This window comes from Sebastes fasciatus, chromosome 22, assembly GCF_043250625.1.
Source record: "Sebastes fasciatus isolate fSebFas1 chromosome 22, fSebFas1.pri, whole genome shotgun sequence".
Classification (NCBI taxonomy): Eukaryota; Metazoa; Chordata; class Actinopteri; order Perciformes; family Sebastidae; genus Sebastes; species Sebastes fasciatus.
Window position 1 is genome coordinate 9,524,048 of NC_133816.1, and position 22,209 is coordinate 9,546,256.

General features: G+C 40.6%; 1 protein-coding gene across 1 annotated transcript; it reads left to right on the forward strand.

Moving 5' to 3' along the window:
* The first annotated feature begins 1,055 nt into the window (after positions 1 to 1,055).
* On the forward strand, positions 1,056 to 21,956 carry dvl2 (dishevelled segment polarity protein 2). Its single transcript, XM_074623308.1, has 15 exons — positions 1,056 to 1,529; positions 8,788 to 8,857; positions 10,970 to 11,124; positions 14,203 to 14,312; positions 14,526 to 14,655; positions 16,074 to 16,164; positions 16,314 to 16,383; positions 16,506 to 16,645; positions 17,146 to 17,222; positions 17,315 to 17,382; positions 17,469 to 17,603; positions 17,945 to 18,076; positions 18,418 to 18,594; positions 18,873 to 19,097; positions 20,232 to 21,956. The coding sequence occupies exons 1-15, from the start codon at positions 1,369 to 1,371 to the stop codon at positions 20,792 to 20,794; spliced, it is 2,304 nt and encodes a 767-aa protein (XP_074479409.1). The 5' UTR covers positions 1,056 to 1,368; the 3' UTR covers positions 20,795 to 21,956.
* Positions 21,957 to 22,209: the final 253 nt, after the last annotated feature.

Below are 22,209 nucleotides of genomic sequence, written 5' to 3' on the forward strand. Positions count from 1 at the left end.
AAGTACATAATAAAAATGTTGGAGGGTTGTAATAGAGTATTTTTATACTGTAGTTTATAGTAAGTACATAATAATAAAAATGTTGGAGTGTTGTAATACAGTATCTTTATACTATAATAAGTACATAATAATAATAAAAATGTTGGAGGGTTGTAATAGAGTATTTTTATACTGTAGTTTATAGTAAGTACATAATAATAAAAATGTTGGAGTATTTTTATACTGTAGTTTATAGTAAGTTCATAATAATATAAATGTTGGAGTGTTGTAATAGAGTATCTTTATACTATAATAAGTACATAATAAAAATGTTGGAGGGTTGTAATAGAGTATTTTTATACTGTAGTTTATAGTAAGTACATAATAATATAAATGTTGGAGTGTTGTAATACAGTATCTTTATACTATAATAAGTACATAATAATAATAAAAATGTTGGAGGGTTGTAATAGAGTATTTTTATACTGTAGTTTATAGTAAGTACATAATAATAAAAATGTTGGAGTGTTGTAATACAGTATCTTTATACTATAATAAGTACATAATAAAAATGTTGGAGGGTTGTAATAGAGTATTTTTATACTGTAGTTTATAGTAAGTACATAATAATAAAAATGTTGGAGTGTTGTAATAGAGTATCTTTATACTATAATAAGTACATAATAATAATAAAAATGTTGGAGGGTTGTAATAGAGTATTTTTATACTGTAGTTTATAGTAAGTACATAATAATAAAAATGTTGGAGTAGTTTTATACTGTAGTTTATAGTAAGTTCATAATAATATAAATGTTGGAGTGTTGTAATAGAGTATCTTTATACTATAATAAGTACATAATAATAATATAAATGTTGGAGTGTTGTAATAGAGTATCTTTATACTATAATAAGTACATCATAATAATATAAATGTTGGGGGGTGGAGGCAGAGTGGTTGGGACAGTACGTAATAAAAAGGGGGGTACGTGATGACGTCACACGCCGCGTTGGCCCTTGAAAAGTGGTGAAAAGTTTTCAGACCCCCTCCTCTGCTCTCCTCCTCTGAATGTTTTTGTTGGGGGAAAAGTTTGTTGGTAGTTAGCTAACTAACTAACTAACTAAAGTAGGTCCATCGTGTTTTCTCCCCCTCGGTAACAATGCGGGGGACTTTTCCTCAGTTTTAACGTCGGAGTCGGACCGCGGAGCTTCTTCTTCTAGTGAGCAGAGTTAAAACAACGTCCTCTTTCTGGCTGCTCGGACTGGAAAACCTCAGTGGCCATCATCGTTTCACCTCTGCTGCTGCTGCTGCTCAGTTAGCCACCTAGCAGCTACCCAACAGAGTTACCTCGCCTTCACAGTGTGTTAACTTGTGGTAACTAAACCGCAGAGATGTCGGAAACCAAAATAATCTACCACATCGACGAAGAGGAGACTCCGTATTTGGTGAAGATCCCCATCGCTGCCGAGAATATCACTCTGCTGGATTTTAAACAGGTCTTGAACAAGCCAAACTACAAATTCTTCTTCAAGTCTATGGACCAGGACTTCGGGTGAGCTGCTGGGATTTGTCTTCTCCCTTTTAGCAGAGAAGAGCTTTGTGGTTTTGCATGATAAATTAGGAGTGATAAAAGTTGTGAACAGAGGAAAGTTAAGTGTTGTAACTGTTGGAAAACAATCCTCTAATGTGCATTTACATTTCCAGAGTGGAGGAGCATTTAAGCACATAAGTAAACACTATAAATGCTTTGTTGACTCAAAACAAATCTTTAATGAAATGCATGCGTGTCCACAAGCCATGCAATCCTATATCTTGTGACCGGCTGTCGTGTATTTGTCACATAACTTATGGTGGAGAGGGATAATAAACCAGACAGCACATCACTAATCAGAAAAAAAAAGTTATAATGATTAGTGATGAATAACTAAGTCAAGTCAAATTTATTTCTATAGCACATTTAAAACAATATGAGCTGATCAAAGTGCTTTACAGACATAGTGCAGAATAAAAACAGGTCAACAGAGCAGACAACAAAATCACACACATCCACAGAAAAAAAGCCATGAGTAAAAGACTGTTATAATGAGCATTATAAAATTGAATTAAATCAATAGTTCTATAAATGCTAAGGGTATGTAGGCTGGGACATATGAAGCCAACAAGGCAGCACATCCCTAATCAGAAAAAAAAGTTATCATGACTAAGATAAGACAAGATAAGATAAGATAGAACTTTATTAATCCCAAAGGAAATTCTTGTGCCAGAGATTGCTCAAAAATACAACAAAATTACATTAACTTCAAGTGTATAAAATAAAAAAAGTACTATTTCTATCACCAGTGCCTAATAGAATAACAATTATGTAAGATGCATTTAGTAAAATGAGTAAATAAGGTAAAAAGGTAAGGTAAGCTGACAAACAGAAAAATAAATAATATTGCACACAATGAACAGTGATATTGCACATGAGAGTGTAAAAAGTAGTATTTCACATGATATTGGTATTATATTTGTACTCAGTGTCCGGTGTTTTCAGCTGTCCTTCCTGCAGAAGTGTGAGGAGTTATGACTACTGATGAATAACCATCTATAAATGCTAAGGGTATGTAGGCTGGGACATATGAAGCCAACCAGGCTGCACATCCCTAATCAGAAAAAAAGGTTATCATGACTAGTGATGAATAACTAAGTCATGTGAAGTGAAGTCAAATTTATTTCTATAGCACATTTAAAACAACATGAGCTGACCAAAGTGCTTTACAGACATAGGCAGAATATTAGATGTATATAATATATAGAATACAAGATATTCTTCTTCAAGTCTATGCACCTCTGGTGAGCTGCTGGGATTTCTTTTTTTCCTTCCCCCTTTAGCAGAGAAGAGCTTTGTGGTTTTTGCATGTTAAATTAGGAGTGCTAAAAGCTGCTAAAAGTTGTGAACACAGTTAACTTAAGAGTAAAGATACTTAGGTTAACGTTAAGTGTTGTAACTGTTGGAAACCAATCCTCTAATGTGCCTTTTAATTCCTTAAATTCCAGAGTGGAGGAGCATTTACATCCCATAAGTAAACACTATAAAATGCTTTGTTGCTTCAAAACAAATCTTTAATGCAATGCAATGCATGTCAAAAAAGCCATGCAATCCTATATCTTGTGACCGGCTGTCGTGTATTTCTCACATAACTTATGGTGGAGAGGGATAATAAACTTGAATGAAGCAGGCAGCACATCTCTAATCAGAAAAAGAAGTTCTCATGACTAGTGATGTTCTATAAATGCTAATTGTATGTAGGCTGAGGCATTTCTCAGGAAACATCATCATTACAATGGGAGGCATTCCCTTTCCCTGCTGCTTTTCTTTACCCTAATCCTCATCCCTCCCTCCCTCCTGCAGTCCATCATCTTGTGAAATCCTTCGCCTTTTCTTTCTCTCGGGACTGAAGCCAGGGTTTTGTCTCCCCTCTTTTTAACACTTTGGCCTGCCAGCCATCCTTTCATTCCCTGGCTTCCTCTCTCCCCTTTTCTCCCACTCCTACCAGAAAGAGCTGTCTCCTCTCCTCCTATCAATTAATCTTTTTTTTTTTTTTTTCAGTGTGCATTTTCCTGCAGAGGAATGCATGTTTGTGGTTTATTCACCCAGCGAGACCCTTAGGGCTTCTGTTAAATGCATTGTAGTTCTTGGATGAGTATTAAGGCTGGGCTATTTGCCTCTTTTCCTCTTTTTGGATGGCACCATCAGAGCCTGTGCCAAGGAAGCTGCAATATCAGCTCAAAGATGAAATGGGGATGAGATGGCTTTTCATTAAGGCCTTGACAGAGCTGGCAGGCTAAAAGCTAACCCCTCAGATGCAGATCATTTGAATGAATAATAGCAGCAACACCAGGATACTGACTTGAGATGCTCCTTTGAGGAAAATCTGCCCTTGTTTTGGTGTCTGGTTGTTGAAATGATTAGATGAGTAATCAGTCAGTAACGTTACGTCCACAGAAATGTGTTCATCGGCAGTTTGATCACTTCAGTTATTTAGCTAGTAAAAAATGCTGTTTTCCCGAATGAGGCAAGCTGCTTGCTTTTTTATTATTTTACATCATTGTACATGACGCTTGGTCACACTTACATCTGCAACGATTAATCGATTAGTTGTTCTTAAATGTGATTATTTTCTGGTTTCTTTACTCCTCTAAGACAGTAAACTGAATATCTTTGAGTTGTGGACAAAACAAGACATTTGAGGATGTCATCTTGGGCTTTGGGAAACACTGATTTTCTGATATTTTATAAACCTTGATTAATCGACTGTGAAAATAATCGTTAGTTGCAGCCCTACACTATGTAAGCATTTAGACTCGTGTTTGGCTTCTGGAAAATCAGTTATTCACCATTTCATAACAAAAGTAGACAATAAATAATTAAAACAAATCATTTGTAGCCCCAAAGAGGACATCACTGTAGCCTATATTTAGTATTAAAGTAAACTTTAACCAAACCTCGTGTGTAAATTAATTTGAGTTTATTTCCTTGATGAACCATTTGGTCAAACAAAAGTCAGAAAATTGTGAAAATTGTACAATTGAAGTTCCCAGAGCCCAAAGTGACATCTTCAGCTGTCTTGTTTTGTTCAACCAACAATCCAAAACTCAAATATATTAATTTTACAATGATATAAAACAGTGAAAAGCAACAATTCCTCACATTTGAGAAACTGGAATCAGGGATTTTTTTTTTTTTTTTTTGCTTTAAAAACAACAACAACTTAAGCCATTAATTGATTATCATAATAATTGTTTGACTAATTGATTAATGGACAAGTCATTTAGCTAATATTGTTTCCATGGATAGCCATCATTTATCACATTTATATCAATGATGGTAGGCTAAATATTAGATACGCCTTTCAGTATAATGCAATGTAGTTCGACAACACCACAAACTACAGCCTCCAAATGATCGTACAGTTGAATCAACACCTTTTTAAAACTATTTCAATAAAAAACTGCACATTATAACCATCATGAAGGTAGGATTTACTGCAGGACTGTTGTATTAGAGTGTATTAGTTTTAGCTAAAAACTGTAGTGTCTGTAGAGCCTTTCTTTTTGCACTCTATTGGTAAATATTTAAACTGGACTACCACAATCAGCAGTGTAATTTCCAAGTTACTTGTCAAATTAAGAGCCTGTTCCTGTGTGACTGGACTCGACATGTTTAGACCCTGTGTGCTTGTAAGTGAGCACACAATGTTGGTGTTTTTCCAATGGCAAAAAAAAATCTCCAAAGAGCCACCCACGCCAAACTCTCCGCTCAAAGAGAGTATGGAAGAAAATATTCCCACTTCTCAATTTAAATTGCTCAGCCCTGGCATCACACACGCTCATTTGAATATCTCCAACTGAGTTCAGATGAAAAAATTTCAAACATAGCTCAGAGTCAGCTGTCCAATCAAAGCAGCAGGGACGTTTTTTTTTTTCCCCCCCTCGCCGACCCAGGAGAGGAGTGTGTGTGTAATAGTGTGTGTTTTCATTTGCCCTGGTACGAGGCCAGCTGTCGACCGGAGCTGTGTGTGTGGCAGTGGGGGAGATCCATGGATCTGAGCAGGCCAGGGCCGGCGCTGGGAACCTGGGGCTGGACGGAGGCCATTTGCTGGGTGTCTGGGGAAAGGGGAGAAAGAGCCGGGTGGTGTTCACTCAAGTTATTAGATATTCTTCTGTGTACGTCTGCTGGTGAGGGGGATCAGGGAGTTGTATAAGTAAGATTAATTGCAAGAAAGCCGATGCCGTGTTGGGTGTGAGGAATTTGATGGTAGCAAAGGGACTGGACAAAAAGGAAGTGGGGGTGAAAAGCTTGTATTAAATCCATCAGGACACTGCATATTTCAGGCTTGTTTGTGCATTATCCGAGGCATTTCAGAGTGTGTGTGTGAAATGACTCTCGACTGTGGCCACTTGTTTGTTTGGAGGGCCGAGGAATGAAGACAATTACGCTCTCAGGAGAAGAATGTCGCATCTGTTCATCTAGCTTCCTCGCAGTGCGAGGGGTTAAATAAATCAGATGGAGGAAAGAACTTGTTAGTTAACATTCGGTAGCCACACACGCAGCTCTCGAAAGTCTTCCTTTTACAGTTCCCCACAACAATCTGGCCGTATGTTCACACTCACCCACAAAACCAGCTCTCAACAGCTGCTTACGAAAGCCCCAGTGGAGCCTGACCAAGTCTCGCACACTGGCAGACGAAGCTTGGGGTAAAAGGAAAACTTTTGGAGCAGTCAAGTGTCCTCTCTTTAGCACTTGTGCCCTGCCCCTGTCCCAGTAAACTACGGTAATAACATGGTGGCAGGCTGCTGGGGGCGGGGAGGGGGGGAAATTACACAGCTGAAGCCGAATGTTTGCGTTTCTGACATGGCATGACAACATGGAGGAAGACGACGGAGGAGCCAGACGGATGTGTTGCCTTTAAGGAGCTTCGCTGGGCTCTCGCTGCTGGCTGTTACGGAGAGGTTATTGTTGTTATGTGTATTGGGATTTGCATGTTTAGTTGACCGGGTTGTGTAATTTGTCAAGGAGGCACAAAAGCAGAAAGTGTGTGTTTTAGCTCATTGCTGTGACAGAAAGAAATTCCATAGTCCGTCTGTCACTGGCCGAAGGAAGCAAATTAAGGTTGTTTGTTCTTTTTCTTTGATATCTGCTGTGCTAATTCATAGCGTCATGGTTTGAGTGGTGTTTTGGTAAAACGATTAGTCCAGAGTATAATCCCAGGGATATAATTGTACATTCATTACAAGTGGATTTAGTTTTTATGATGCAAATTGGAGCTGAATGAGTGACTGGTTGCTTTAAATGGTCAGTTAAACCACTGTGAACACTGCAAAGTCACGTTAAGATAAGATGAACTAAATTAATCTTACAGGGAATTTTAAGTCATGATGGATAAAATACTTTTAAGACAAAACAAGTAAATACAAAACAAGATATAGATGGAATAGGCTTGTCCCGAATACCATTTTTTTAGGCTTCGAATCTTTGGTGAGAAATATTTAAAGGTATTTGAAGCTTCACAGAGCAGCACGACGCGACACATGTTCTTCTGTCTGTCTGTCTCCATCTCCCCCGTATCGGTGCCGCTGCTGCACTACTGTACACACACGCATCTCTACACACAACAAACAGCGATATCCGTCTGAGAATCGCTTATAATAATTAATAATATTGTGGGATTATTCCTTGTTTCATGGGCTATTTTGGGATTTATACATTATTATTACATACTTTATATATTAAAAATAACAAAACAATAAAATACAAAGCATTTGAATAGTGATTTTGGAGGTTGAATACCATGGCAACAGTTGAAGCTTCAAAGCATTCGTGTCAGCCCTACAGTATAATGTGGTAAAACGTGTCCAACAGCTGAAAAGCTGGCAGTATGTGAGGGTGACATCATGATATACAATGAGACCTATGGGTGGGGGAAAATTCGACACAGTGCAGTATCGTGATATTTTGCGTGGCAATATTGAAATGATACACAGACGTCAAGTATCAATCTTTTTTTATATAAACTATTAACAATCCCGGCTGCTATTCTGTCTTTCAGAGGTTGTAGCGGGCTCAGTCTGAAAGCTACTGGTATCATATGAAACTAGAAACTTTAACTTTGCAGTTAAAAAAAAAGGTAATAAATTGCAATATATCTTATCGCAATACTCAGCATCAGTACTCAGTACTTTGGTAGCAACCATTTTATTAACAATTGTATTGGGTCATTGTTGGCAAATCAATGAGCAGGTCTGCTTTATGGCAACATTGGATTATATATGAGTTTTGCATCATATGTGATGAAGTACTTTGATTTGTCAGGTGTTTAATTCACTGGATTAACCAAAACAGACATATTATTTGATCTATGAATAGTTTCTCAATTGATTTTCTAGAACATGTATATACTATATCATGGTGTATACTGAATGTATAGTATCGTGATATAAAGTTACGTTTACTGTGATGGAGGATTTTGTCCGTTCCCTCCACGCCTGGCTGGCAGGGTGGATTCAGTTACACGCTTTTTATGTCATGTATACAAATAGAGATGTCCCAAGCCGATCGTAAAGATTGGTATGGAGGCTGATTCAGATTTAGTAGTTGTTATTTAGATGGGTCCGATAAATATTTGATAAACATTTAGGTAAATATAAGTATCGGATTGGACTCCAAATCATCAGATACTGCGTATTAAAGGGTCAGGGTCAGGGGTAAAAACCTCATCTGGACATCCCTGTATAAAATCAAATATGTTACATACCATATCTTTTAATAAAAAAACATTTTACTACTTTCTTGTGAAACAATATTTAATTGTCAAGTGAATTTACAGCTGCCGTGTTGATGTGGTATACGCTACTACAGGATTGCTCAACTCCAGCCACTTGAGTCAGTCTGCGTTAGCTGCAGACTGATCCATAAAACACCTGGTGCTAACACACATGTAAAAGAAATATGGCAAGCGAACAAGAGCAGCTTGTCAAAACATATTTTAGTCATATTTTAGAATTAAGCCCGGCATTTGATTTAGTTCAGCCGCGTTGTTGTCATAGCCTAATATATTTTATGTAATGTGTCGGTAATGTAAACCGTTTAATTCCCCTGCAGTTTCACTTTTTCTTTTTCTTCTTTATGCCTGGACTAAAACCTCGGTGTTGTGTTCAGCCCTTCATTCCTCCCACCGTCCAGACACCGCGGCACACGCTGCCATAATGTTATGAACGAAGAACAATTCATGCCTCCTGAAGCTCACTGTGTCTCTCTGTTTTTTCAGGGTGGTGAAGGAAGAGATTTCCGATGACAGTGCCAAGTTGCCATGCTTCAACGGCAGAGTGGTTTCATGGGTAAGATACAGTAAACCTGTTGCATATATACTGTAAATGGGAGCGGGGGTTATCCAGATTTCATTCACCATTGCTCTAAATCCGTAAAATGACCTCATTTCAATAATTTCCCACTGAGGCTTCTGTGAAAATGTCAAGACCTGTTTTTTATCTCAAAAGTCGGCCAACATCAGCAGCCAGAGGCCGTTTCCACAAACCGCATTTCCTTTTCCTGTGCACTCCCGCAGACCCTCCATCGGGCTAATGATCTTGTCTAACGAGCAACAATAAAATTAAGAAATTAATTTCCAAATTGGAGCCATTAAACGTTGCAGAGTTGTATATCATATCGCAGCATCGGAGACTCTTTTTCTGGTTTAGGCCTGTGCTTTTGGTGAGTAAATATCTTGGCAAAAAAACCTCCTGGAAAGAGTTGGAAAGCTGAACCAGACTCGCTGTCCAGCCAGGTTCAACAGGAGGAAACACACTCGCAACATCTATGAGAAAAAAACTCTTCACGGAGCTTCAGCCGCAGTCTGAGTCACTATAGCCAACAGCATGTACTAATAGTTTTGCTAGACTATAAAAATGTTCACCTTTGCTTCCATTAAAGTTGTTGTCTAGTCCCCTTTTTAGTTTAATTGATTCCAGTACAACAACAGCAACACGATTTTTACTATGCTTTAAAGGTCGAGTCCATTATTTTTTTTTTATTTATATGGTCTTTACATCATTCTGTAGCTTCCCAGTGGTGTTCCTTATATATTAAAATCCGAACTTTTGGTCAAAGTAGGTATGTTTAAGCGTCAAACTGCTATTTTCTGAAGCCCTTCTATAAACTTTGTCCCACGTGACCTGACGCAGGTTTCTGAATGATGACGCTGCTACATGTACAGTATGTATACATCCTCGTATCAGTATATAGTCAGTGTATTAACGGTACATACAGCAGCTTAGATGGCGGTCTGCATGCTCCCAGTTTGGAGAAGCAGACAAGAATACCGGCATGGAAGCTAAGCAATGTACTGCTGTGTCGGATCTGAAAGTCGCACAATAACACAAACACATTTTTTTGCAGGCAATCAGCCATGACAATTTTGACAGTTTTTATACTTGGTATGACTCTTTAAAGACGTGAGTCAGGACTATATGGTTGGAGAAGCTGTTTAAGCTATTTGAAAGTCACCAAGTCTGCACATTCATGACGTAATCCAACACATCTGCACCTCATCGTGTTAATCGATCCTCAAGCTTGTGAGCTACAAGCAGCGTAGCTTGTTAGCAGTTACAGTACAGTGAGTTGCCAGGTACACTTTCCATACTTTCTTCCAGGAGAAGGCCCGGTTGTTGTACCCCCACCCTGCGAGTCACATTTAAATAGAGACAAAACATTCGGGGACCGAGCCCAGATAAGCAGGTTTGAGGCCGAAGCATCTGTTAAGTGCATAAGAAGGAGGGAAGGCATTAAAAGAGAGGAGGGGGGGGGGGGACAAAGCTCGGAGACCAGAGGGACTGATATGTGATCTGCAGGCCGAGACGGATGGAGGGATCCCAGAAGACGAGTGTTTCATAGTCACATAGCCATTAGTGGGGAGGGGAGAGCAGGGAGGGACTCGGCCTGTACAGGCTGATGGATTCCATTTGGTTGAGTTATTTTGACGGGGAATGCAAAGCTTGTCCGTCTGAACTCACTGAACGTCCATTGAACAATGTGTGCGCAGGCCTTAACTACATCTCATTCCCTTCCTGTGTGTGTTTTTATGGTTCGGGGTAATTGGATGCTGTATGGCATTCATCCTAATTGTTGATATGTGTGTGTGTGTGTGTGTGCGCTCGTAGGCACTTTTGTTGTATAATGAACACAGACAGGTTAAGTGTAGGATAGCGTTTCAGTATGCCCATGAGACGTCCATCTGAAAGGACTACAGTGTTTGTGTGTCAAAGTAATTGACATCTTACCTGTTTTTCCTCCCTCCACCTCCTTCCTCTCCTCTCAGTTTTCTCACCCTTTCTCTCTCTCAGGTTGTACCATTTTGTTTTGTGCCAATTTCCGTCCACTCCACATCCACTCTCTCTCTACCCTTTTCACCTTGGATTTCTTTTTTTTTAAATCTTTTTTTCTCTTTTTTCCAGTTGGTATCTTCAGACACTCCGACAGCAGAGCCTCCAGTGGCGGTGGTCCCCCCTGTGGAAACGACTACCCAGCCTTCGCCCCCTCCTCCGCCCCTCCCACCCCCACCTGCAGAGAGGACCGGGGGCATCGGGGACTCCAGACCGCCCTCCTTCCAGTAAGCAAAGCAACACCATTTGAAACATTTATTGCACCGTGTATTTACCTAAAAGAGGCCATCATCACAAAGCCAAAAAAACATTTACTCCTGTACTTTAACATAGACTGGAGCTTCCTCCCATAGCTGTAATGTAGATACTGTAACTTTTCCTGAATATCTCATACACTCCCAGTATCAAGTTACTACAAGAATACTACAGCTCATTTGAACCTGAGCTTAGCTGGGGCCGCCCTTGTTATTAACATGACCAGTACTGGGAGAAGCTTTTCAGTACATTAAACATACACAGAGACTTGAGTTTAATATGTTCTTACACATAGTTTGAATGTGATATTGGCTTCTTAGATCTTAAGTGTCCAAGGTTTAAGCGAGCTTTAGTTTAGAATAGGGATGTCACGATACCAGAACTTTAGTAGTCCATAATATCAGTGAAATTCCACGATAGGTAGCGTATAGTAGGCTTAACAGAGCTTTTGCATTGAAATGATGCAAATGAGAGCGTTGAGACTGTAGACTGTATAACCAAAACAATAAGCTGAAAGACTCTAAAAACTCTTTGTTGAGCTAAAGGTGACTGCAGAGTTGGGTGATAAATATTTGTTGGTTTGTGACTACAAACATTACACACGGTCACTTTATCCATTGTTAATATAATAATAGTGATTATAGCAGCTTTAAAGAGAGTGAAACCACAAGGCAGTTTAGTCACAGACATTTTCTGAATGAAATAAAGATCCTCTTTTCTTCGTCCTTTAGCATCCATGTTATCCTACTAAAATGTGAGGGAACCATAACTGTAATTTGAATAGGGGCCTGTAGTGTCCAAAACAAACTAAGCATTTGCAATTTGAATAGCTTCTTATAATCGCTCTTAGTTCCTCGAGGATTGTGTTGTTTGGAGCTCTTTTAAGTTTGGTTTAGGGGTCAAATAGAGTTCACACCCGTCACTATAACCTCCCATCATGCAGCGCTCTCAATCATTTCTTATGTTTGGACGTCGTCCTGTCTGTCTCCCGTGGCTGCAGGAGGGTCGCCGGATGGTTCTTGAATCCAAATTCAAATTAAACAAATTCCCTTATAACTTCACTGAATGTGTGGTCTGCAGCCGGTGGAGTATTAACCACGCTAGTTGTTTCTTTCCATGCTGTATTTTGGAACTGGATCAACACCATTGCTCATACTGGAAAATTAAATGTAATTCAAATTGTAGGGTCTCTTTTTTTTCTTTTTCATTTTGCTTTCATCATGAACCACAAGGCGTTCTCCGTCCTTCTATGTAATCAGCATATTTGTCGGTGTGCGCATGCTACTCAGGTCTGCTGCCCCACGTAGGCTCACTAGGCCATTAGCTTGTTGCTACATGCACGCTGGCCTGCTACCAGCTGTGGATGTGATGCCGTGTTCACGTAGTTTATGGCTTCTTCTCGCTCCTTTCTCTAGATGGTTTTCGTGACACGTGACCACGACAAAAGTGGCTTTGCCATTAATTAGAGCTGGACCGATATATCTGCTGATACTAGCTTATTACAAGTTTAATATATCCATTTAGAAAGGGTTTTACCATTACATAGTTTGTCCATGAGTTGATTTTTACACTATTAAATGTTCTGCTTAGTATCTTGATAACAATTCTTTGACAAATGAAAATTAAGGGATCCATACCATACCTCAAAAATCCAGTATCAGTCAGGCTATATCGTTAACCTGTGTACTTTTTTTATATTTATAGTTCACTGACTGTTGTCTGTAAACTGAAGGGAACATTAAGGCTCTACTCTACTCCATTCATCAGTGGATGTCTGCACAGGAACAGAACAGACTGTAAACACTGTCGAATCTGACTTTTATGTTCCTCTTAACAACAAACAAGAGATAAGAAAGATAAGAGAGACTTTATTGTCATCCATCAGTGTGCAGCGCTGTACAGCACAGCGTGTGCCTGGTCTCCGGTACAAAACAAAAGAATGAACGAATGAACAGAAGGTGCAGACAACGAGACGCAAAAACAGGTACAGAACAAGATACAAGACGAGATGCAAACGTGTAGTGCAATAATGGAAAAAGGACATTAAATCACACACAACTACAGAAATGTCAAGGTCGACACAGTGAAGTCCAATAGACTAGTCCAGGTAACTAGGCTACATACTACCAACAAACTAGTTGCCAAGTCAAACAAAAGCATTTTCTAAGTGTGTAAGATATGCAGTAAGTGTAGGTGCCATTGAAAACAGAGTGTTCATTTCATGCGCTGCTTCCCTTCTTGTCCTTAGGTGACTTCATGTTCGGTCGCCATATGAAACCGTGCTTATACATGATGGGCAAAATACTGATACTGATACTGATAATCTTGTCGGTGAAGATTTAAGTGCAGCTTAAAGTTTCAGTTTCACACAGTTCCTGGATATGATTTGATCTGATCTCATAATACCAGATCTTATTCTCTTATGTCAAGAACTATATGGAACTGGATCATATTGTCATAAAGTGTACTGTATACTCTTAGCATTTTATTCAATTTATTTATTGTGTATTTTATCTTGTGTGTTTTCATTGAGATAGGTGTGTAAGTGTGTGCGTGCTCCTCTGCATATACTTTTTAATTAACCCTCTGTGGATGAATAACGTTCTTTGAATTGAATTAACCCTGCCTGCTAAATTCATTAGTTTACGGTTCGCAAAAGGTAAAACAAAAAATTGTTCAACCTATTCCAAGACTGTTGAGCTGATTCTTAATAATCAATTAATAATAATTACGAGTCATATTTTCAAATTCTGGCATCACTGAATAATTTGAATGCTTTAAAAGTCCACCAGAAGTTTAATATGGAATCAAAAAGATGATATCTGCTGCATGGATTTTGATCCTATTCTTCTAAACGTCCATCACGAGTCTGACAATGTTATAGGCACGCAATGCTAAATCTTTGAAGTACTCTTTTTAAGTCATAAAACATGTTTATTGGTTGAATATTGTGGATACCACATCTGGAGAAACAGATGTCACTTTGATAAAATGATTACATTAAGTTCTGTCGTGCTCTATTTCTTACTGTTCTTCTTCTTCTTTTATAGCCCCAATGCGACCGGCAGCGTGGAGACCTTGGACGACCAGACTGAAACAGAGTCTGTAGTTTCCTTCAGGAGGGAGCGACCTCGGCACAGAGAGGGCATGGAGCCACACGGTGAGAAACAGCAGATCACAGCGGCGATGAAAAAAAATGCTCTTTTACGATGCCATCAAGATGTGGCGCGCACCCAACATCCAAACAATGAATATGTGATATAATCAAGGAATGCCAGGAAGCGAGGAATGTTTGTATGTAAACGTTGACTTGAGCAAACATGAAAATTCATTGTGAATATCTCCCCTCTTTTTTTCTTCTGTGGTGTCCCAGGGCCTCGTATGAACGGCCAGAGTCGACTGGAGCGCCACCTGGCAGGATACGAGAGCTCCAGCACGGTGATGAGCAGCGAGCTGGAAACCACCAGCTTCTGCGACTCTGAGGACGACGACACCATGAGCAGGTGGGAGGTCGATGAGGGAGAGGGGGGTTAACTGAGAAAGACGAGAAAGAGGAGATGGTTTACTAAGGAATTCAGACACCTACATTTTATATATATATACCACAATAGTAAGATTTCATAGATGTAATGGGAAATATTTGTGTATAAAATTAAAAAGATTGATTTAACATTGCAACAGTTGAGAGTAGTTAATGTTACAGTCTGCTATTGCCACTCCTTCTCTTAACTTTATAGTAATATAATCTTTTGTTTTTCTATTATTTGCACTTTAAAAATGGTGTCTTCTCCATGCATCCATACCCCAACTCCAAAACTAGTCAATTAGGTCCTGATCACACAGAGCGCATTTTGCAGGTAGAAAACCTGCAAAATGCTACCTAATAGCTAATAGTACAGTTTAAATGAATGAAAACATCTTACCTAAAATCTCAAGTACGGCACTGATTTACCTCCTGCTGTTTTCTGTTCACATCATGTAGCTCTGAGTATCCAGCAAAAGTCACCACAATGAGAAAAAACGCTAATGACGTTGTGCGCTTTTCTGCTCTGATTTGAATTATTTTTCAACCCCGAGACGTTCAGGGCACTCCTGTAAAAACGTGAGGCGCTCAGCAATGCAAAAGCAGCATGTAAAATGATTCACTCTCATTGAAAACAATTAGAAAAAGCCGCCCTGGGCTGCTAAAACATGCTCTGTCTGAACGGGGCCGTATCAGGGCTTCAGACTAACTTTCCCAACTTTCTCAGTTGGTTGAATCAGCACATGATTTGGTCGCAGCAGCCTGGTATGTTAATCAACGACACAGGCTCAATTGGTCTCATCCTGCCTGCATGTTCATGATCAGAGGCGTATGAACCTCTCGATGTCTCTCCTTCCCCACCAGCCTCCCCCTCCCTCTCCTCATTTTGCTTTTTAAAATCATCCGCTATAGACCGCTTCATTTATGGAACACGGTAACAGCTATATGGATTGTTTTGTAAAGTTCAACGCCGCTACGTACACACGCATCACACACCAGTTTTTATATTAAAAGATGATGCTGATTGGATTAAAATCTCTCCATCGGCGTGTTCCTGCCTTGTTGTTGGATTATTTTTCCTTATTCTATTCTTTTTATTGTTGTTTTTGTTCTATACTTTTTGGATTGGGAGTAGATATGGATTGAGATGGATGTTTTGATTTGTCTGGGTTGCTGTAGTCTCTTTTGACATTTGTATCTCTTGAAATGTAGAGAACAAATACAGGATGAAATGTGACCTATCCACTGATAAACAAGAGCTTAGCTTCCCCATTATCTTCTTGGGTTTCAGACACAAAAAGTAACACCAAAGGGGAGACAGAAGCAACCCTATTAAAGCTTTGTGGCGGCATGTTTCTCTTCTGACCTTTCACCTTTCTTTGACTCTTGAACTTATAGGTTCAGCAGTGCGACAGAGCAGAGCACCGCCTCTAGGCTTCTTAAACGACACCGCAGACGCAGGAAACAGCGCCCCCCACGTTTGGAGAGGGTATGTAGATATCTTGTCTGCATCACATTTTCTCACGTTTTTTTTCTTTTCTCCTACTGCTCATGCTGAGTTATTGAAATGATTTGCTCAGAGAAAGTATTTTTGTTTGTAAGCACATCTCATGGTCATTTTGTGATTTCCATCTCCAGGCCTCCTCCTTCAGCAGTGTGACAGACTCCACAATGTCCTTGAACATCATCACCGTCACTCTCAACATGGGTCTGTACACTCTTCATTGTATTCTTGTCTTAGACTTGCAAGTCCAATACTGCACTGCACTTTTTTTTTGGACAAATGTGTGTGTGTGGTGTTAACACTATTCTGATTTCTCAACAATACAGAGAAGTACAATTTCTTGGGCATCAGCATTGTGGGCCAGAGCAACGAGAGGGGCGATGGCGGCATCTACATCGGCTCCATCATGAAGGGAGGAGCTGTGGCTGCGGACGGACGCATCGAACCCGGTGACATGCTGCTGCAGGTGAGGAAGAATAAAGGGTTAATCCTTAATCAAAGGGAGTGTTTGTATATGAATGTTTTACTGAATACTGGTGTATAGACCTGCAACAATTAATTAATAAGTTGTCAACTATTAAATTTATCGGCAACTATTTTGGCAATTGATTAATCGGTTTGAGTAGTGACTTATTTTTCTTTAAAAAAAATGACTCAAACCGATCAATCGATTATCAAAATAGCTGCGTATTATAATATAAGAGTTTCAGCTGTACTTATCTGTCAGTGGCGATTAATTTAATAGTTAACAACTAATCAATTAATCGTTGCAGCTCTAGTCCCACCCACAATCTGAAACCGAGAAGAGAAAAAACATGAGTAGATGCTGACAAAATTTACTTCAACAATTAATCGATTATCAAAGTAGCTGCGTATTATTTTTCTGTCGATCGACTAATCATTTCAGCTGTATTTATCCGTCAGTCAAACTAAAATCTTTTTTCTTATTCTTCAAAACCCTCCAAGGTGAATGACATCAACTTTGAGAACATGAGTAACGACGATGCGGTGCGGGTACTGAGGGAGATTGTGCACAAGCCAGGGTGAGTTTTTCTCATTTTATATAAAAGCAGACAAGTTTAATCTGTACATAAGTGGTCAGCAATGATTATAATGACGTTTTGGTGTTTGCCAGGCCGATCATCCTGACAGTGGCTAAGTGCTGGGACCCTTCTCCTCAGGGCTACTTCACTCTGCCTCGCAGTAAGTACCAGACTGCCTTTTCTTGTTGTGTTTGGTGGTTCAGTGATGCCAGGCTCAGTTTCCTAATCTCTTCTCCACCTGTGTAGATGAACCGATCCGACCCATTGACCCAGCGGCGTGGGTGAGCCACTCTGTGGCGATGACCGGTGCCTACCCCGCCTTCCCAGGCAGCTCCTCCCTCAGCACCATCACCTCTTCTTCCTCCGTCACCGAGACCGAACGTGAGAGCCTCTCCTCTTTATTCTCAGTTTCTTTCATATCCTCTCACAAAATCCTCCACTTTTAAACCCAGTTTCTTTGTCAGTGTAAAGTATCTTTTTCCTGTTACCGTCTCTTCTGTCTGTCTCTCCTGACGACATGAGCTAAGAATCATCTTTCACATCTGTCTTTCTGCCTTTTGTCGCTGTTGTTATGTGATGTGATAAATGATGTCTGCTGCCTTTGTAGTCACACTCCAGGTCTTCTTGTTTTGACCCACATTTCACCTCTCGGTAATCTTTCTTTGCATGTCTACACTTCTTCCTCTTCAGCTTCCCTAAAATGCTCTTCTGTCTCTCTCCAGGTTTCGATGACTTCAACTTATCACTGCACTCTGACATGGCGTCGGTGGCCAAGGCCATGGCCTCACCAGAGTCGGGTCTGGAGGTCAGGGACCGCATGTGGCTTAAAATCACCATCCCCAACGCTTTCCTCGGTGAGACTAAACAGTGGAGACAAAGTACATTAGTTACATGAGCTTTCTGTGGCTCACAGGACTTTACAGGGCGGCCGTTATGTTCTCTGAATTAAAACCGTGTGACTTGTAGGAGGGAAAACCTCTAAAGTGCATCTGTTAAATTGAAATGGCCTGCAACTGAATCCCAAGGAGTGACTTAAATATGTAGTTATATTTGTTATTATATGTTATTACATTTTGTATTTATAGATAGAGTATACATTTATTTTATAAAGTATCCTGGGAATATTTGTCACAAATATTTCCTCTGGGATGAATTGAGTTCTACCTCATCTTACATCTCATGCATTCTCCTCCAGGTTCAGACGTAGTGGAGTGGCTCTTCCACCACATCGAGGGATTCCAGGACCGCCGTGAAGCCAGGAAGTACGCCAGCAACCTGCTGAAGGCCGGCTTCATCCGACACACCGTCAACAAGATCACCTTCTCCGAACAGTGTTACTACGTTTTCGGAGATCTAAGCGACTGTGAGAACTGTGAGTAACTGACTGACTGACTGACTGACTTGCACCAGCCTGCATGAATTGTTACGCTTAATCTTATTTGCACACATGCCTTTTTGTGGACACAGTGGGGGTTGCAATCATGTGACATTTCAGTTATGGAAGGATTTCTTTAATGTGCTGCCATCCCAGAAAGCATTTCATAACTTAAAAACAACAACAAACTGTCCACGCGCTGCAGCAGGTATTACGGGCTTAGTTGCCGTGACATTTGAAGCTTTGACTCCTTCCGTTGTTCATCTCCCACCCAGACATGGCCAACCTGTCCCTGAATGACAACGATGGCTCCAGCGGGGCCTCAGACCAGGACACCTTGGCCCCGCTGCCTCTCCCCGGGGCCTCCCCGTGGCCCATGATGCACACCTTCCCCTACCAGCCCTACCCGACACACGCCTTCTCCAGCCAGCCGCCTCCGTACCACGAGCTCACCAGCTACAGCTACGCCCCCGGCAGCACCGGCAGCCAGCACAGCGAAGGTGAGCACAGACACACAATCTGAAAAATTGCAGTATTAATGCTGTATTGCTAAAGAAGAAGAATTGTTTATTTGTTTATTACTGTATGGTGAAACAGCTGCGAGCAAGGGACTGTTGAGACAAGTTTCAGAATCAGAAATACTTTATTGATCCCTGAGCAGAAATTGGGACGTTACAGTTGCTCTTTTATAAAAACATAAAGAAATGTAAGTAGAGTATGTAACATGTAAATCATGTACATAATGCTACAATACATAGCACAATATATGTAGAGAATATAAATAAGAAATTAGAAATATAGGAACAAAAACACATAAGACATATAACCACAGTGTAAATAAGTAAATACAAAATGCTGAGAAGTGAGATCTATTAAGTGTTTTAAATATAAATGTAAGAATAGTACAAATAAGAAATTCAATATGTTCAGTTTACTCGTCAGGAGGAGTACTACTCAACCTGTGAAAACAGTTTATATGTCTTGTGTGGCTCTGGATGATGGCATCAGGGCTATTAATAGAATACACGATTGAGACATTATTGCATTATGGGAATTGTAGGATCCATTGTTTTGGGACACATGTTATGAATAAAAATGAATACAGATGTCTTGACCTTTTGTTGGTTCAATTTTCACTGTTAAGAAAAGAAAATCTGTCTCTTGTGAGTCGTCCAACTTTATGGAAGTGCAACAGAGAGACAAAGTCATGAGGCCATGTCCTGGCCAGCCTCTTCACCAGCTTCTGTATCTCAATCGTTTAGATCGTTTTTCAAATAACAACCGTATCTAGACATTTGAAGCGAGAGCCACTCGACATACTGTTGAGAGAGGCTCTGTTCCAGCTTGGATTTGTATTTAATTGTGTTGTTAAAAATGTAATCCCCCTTTAGGGAGGCTCAGACATCTGAAATTTGAGAGTCAACTGCCAAAACTGTATGTTTGTGGAAAGGATAATGGATTGTATTTGGTCTCGTGTTAAAGGGAATGCTGTTCAGCATTTATCTTTTAAGTAAATGCATGTTTTACAAAACGTTTTGTACAAATGCGACTGTGTAGAAGAAAGGGGAGACGGTCTTAAAGCTCCACTGCTCAAACCTGTTTACATCTAACAGCATTTTCCTCTCTGCCCCCAGGGAGCCGGAGCAGCGGATCGACGAGAAGCGAGGGCGAGCGACGCCGCAGCACTAAAGGTCCGGGCAGCACCGTGGGCGGAGGGGAGAAATCCCCCTCCGGCGGGGGCGGAGAAGGCGGCGGTGGTGCCGACTCGCGCTCCGGCAGCGGCAGTGAATCGGAATACTCCACCCGCAGCAGCCTGAGGCGCGGCCACGGTTCGGCCGCCCCCAGCGAGCACAGCCACGCCTCCTCCCAGCGCTCGCATCACCACCGCATTCCCGGACCGCCCCACATGTCTCCCTACCCGCCGGGCATCCTGCCGTACAACCCCATGATGGTGATGATGGTACCCCAGCACCCACACCCGGCCATGGCGGCTCACTCTCTCCCTCACGCGCAGCAGATGGCCGCGGCGGCGATGCACCCGGCTCTAGGACCGCCACCTTCCTCCGTTCCGGGGGGGCCTCCCGGCGCCCCGCCAACCCGTGACCTGGGCGCCGTGCCCCCAGAGCTGACTGCGTCGCGCCAGTCGTTCCACCTGGCCATGGGGAACCCCAGCGAGTTCTTCGTGGATGTCATGTAGTCGTTCTGTCTTGGTGTTGAGTGACCATTCATGTGAAGTTAGTGTACGGTTCCCACTTGTTTTGACGAGGATCTGGTGATAGCTTTTTGAGCTCACAAGGGCCGATTGGATTGAGGGCACTTGTTACAAATTTGGTGAGAACAGGGTTTTAACATTGACAAAGAAAATAAGATAAAACAAAAACACAGTTAATGTGGGATATGAATCTGACTATAAGTCTTCAAAGTCTAGTTTCTCTTCCTCTGAAATCCACTACATAAATCCAGAAAAAACACTTCTACTTTCTTATCTCAGTAGTGAGCTTGTTTTTCCTGCAAAAAAAAACACTCTCAGAAGATTTTGATTCCCAATCAGAGCTGCTCAGCAGCACTCTGATTTTTGCAATCCAAATCAAAAACCCAAATAATATTTTAGCAGGGGGGAAGCACCTTCCCAAACCTGCTATTGAATGTCAGAGCTGTCCATCCAGGAAGCGCACAGACCACAGTTTAACACTAGAGGGTGCCAGGTACACTGTGTACTTGAAAAGGATACAATCCTGTATACATATCTGGATCAACATGCCATATTTGTTGGCAGCACAGGAGTATATATCGAGTGCCTTACTCTTTGCATTTTTTTTAGAGACATTTTCACACTCCAGGTACATAAAATAACTTGTTCCAGCATTGTTTGACAATGAACTCCTCTGTATATATCTACTACTCCTTATGTAAATGCAACGATACAGAACAGCAATGTGAAACGAAAAACCGGTCCAAAAAATGTCAGGTGAACTTGTGTTTTAGTGATCACTGTCTAGGCCTAGTCGTCAAATAACTCCGAGGAGTTGTCGGTGTGGGACTGTAACGGTACTAATAGGTGAAAAAGACGAGATGCTGAAAGCGGTACTTTTTGATTACATGCAGTGTATATCTTAAGTAACTGTGATCCAAATGCCCCCATGCTTATTTTTATGTTACTGACTCGCATTATTCACCCATTTCATTTTTTTGTATGAGTGACTATATAAAATCATGTATAACCGAACTATTAAGGTGCTAAATGAAGATTCAACATTTCAAAAAAAAAAAAAAAGAAATGACATTGACGGTGTCACATTGTTTGATTTCATATCGCCACCTTTGTTTGTGTACTTGAGAATAAATTTGATACTTACATACTGGCCAGACTTCATTATTTTAAGAGGGGATTGAAATTCATAAGTGACATCTGGTCGATGTTTGGTGGAACGGATGTAATTGAGAAACAACCAAATAGTCCTATTATTGACTCTGTATTAAGTAAAAGTAGCAATGCGACAAAATGTCTCATTACAAGCAAAGGTTTTGCATTCAACAACTAAATAAAAAGACAGGTATGTTAGACTAGCACACACGGTGCACATACTTTGATATCTGGATTTTGGTTAGTAT

What these genes read in the sequence shown, in the direction of transcription:
- dvl2 (XM_074623308.1), top strand. Translation starts at nt 1,369, where the DNA reads ATGTCGGAAACCAAAATAATCTACCACATCGACGAAGAGGAGACTCCG. An exon ending in GCCCCCCACGTTTGGAGAGG is followed by an intron (nt 16,165 to 16,313) that starts GTATGTAGATAT and finishes TTCCATCTCCAG; the next exon opens with GCCTCCTCCTTCAGCAGTGT. An exon ending in CCGGTGACATGCTGCTGCAG is followed by an intron (nt 16,646 to 17,145) that starts GTGAGGAAGAAT and finishes AAACCCTCCAAG; the next exon opens with GTGAATGACATCAACTTTGA.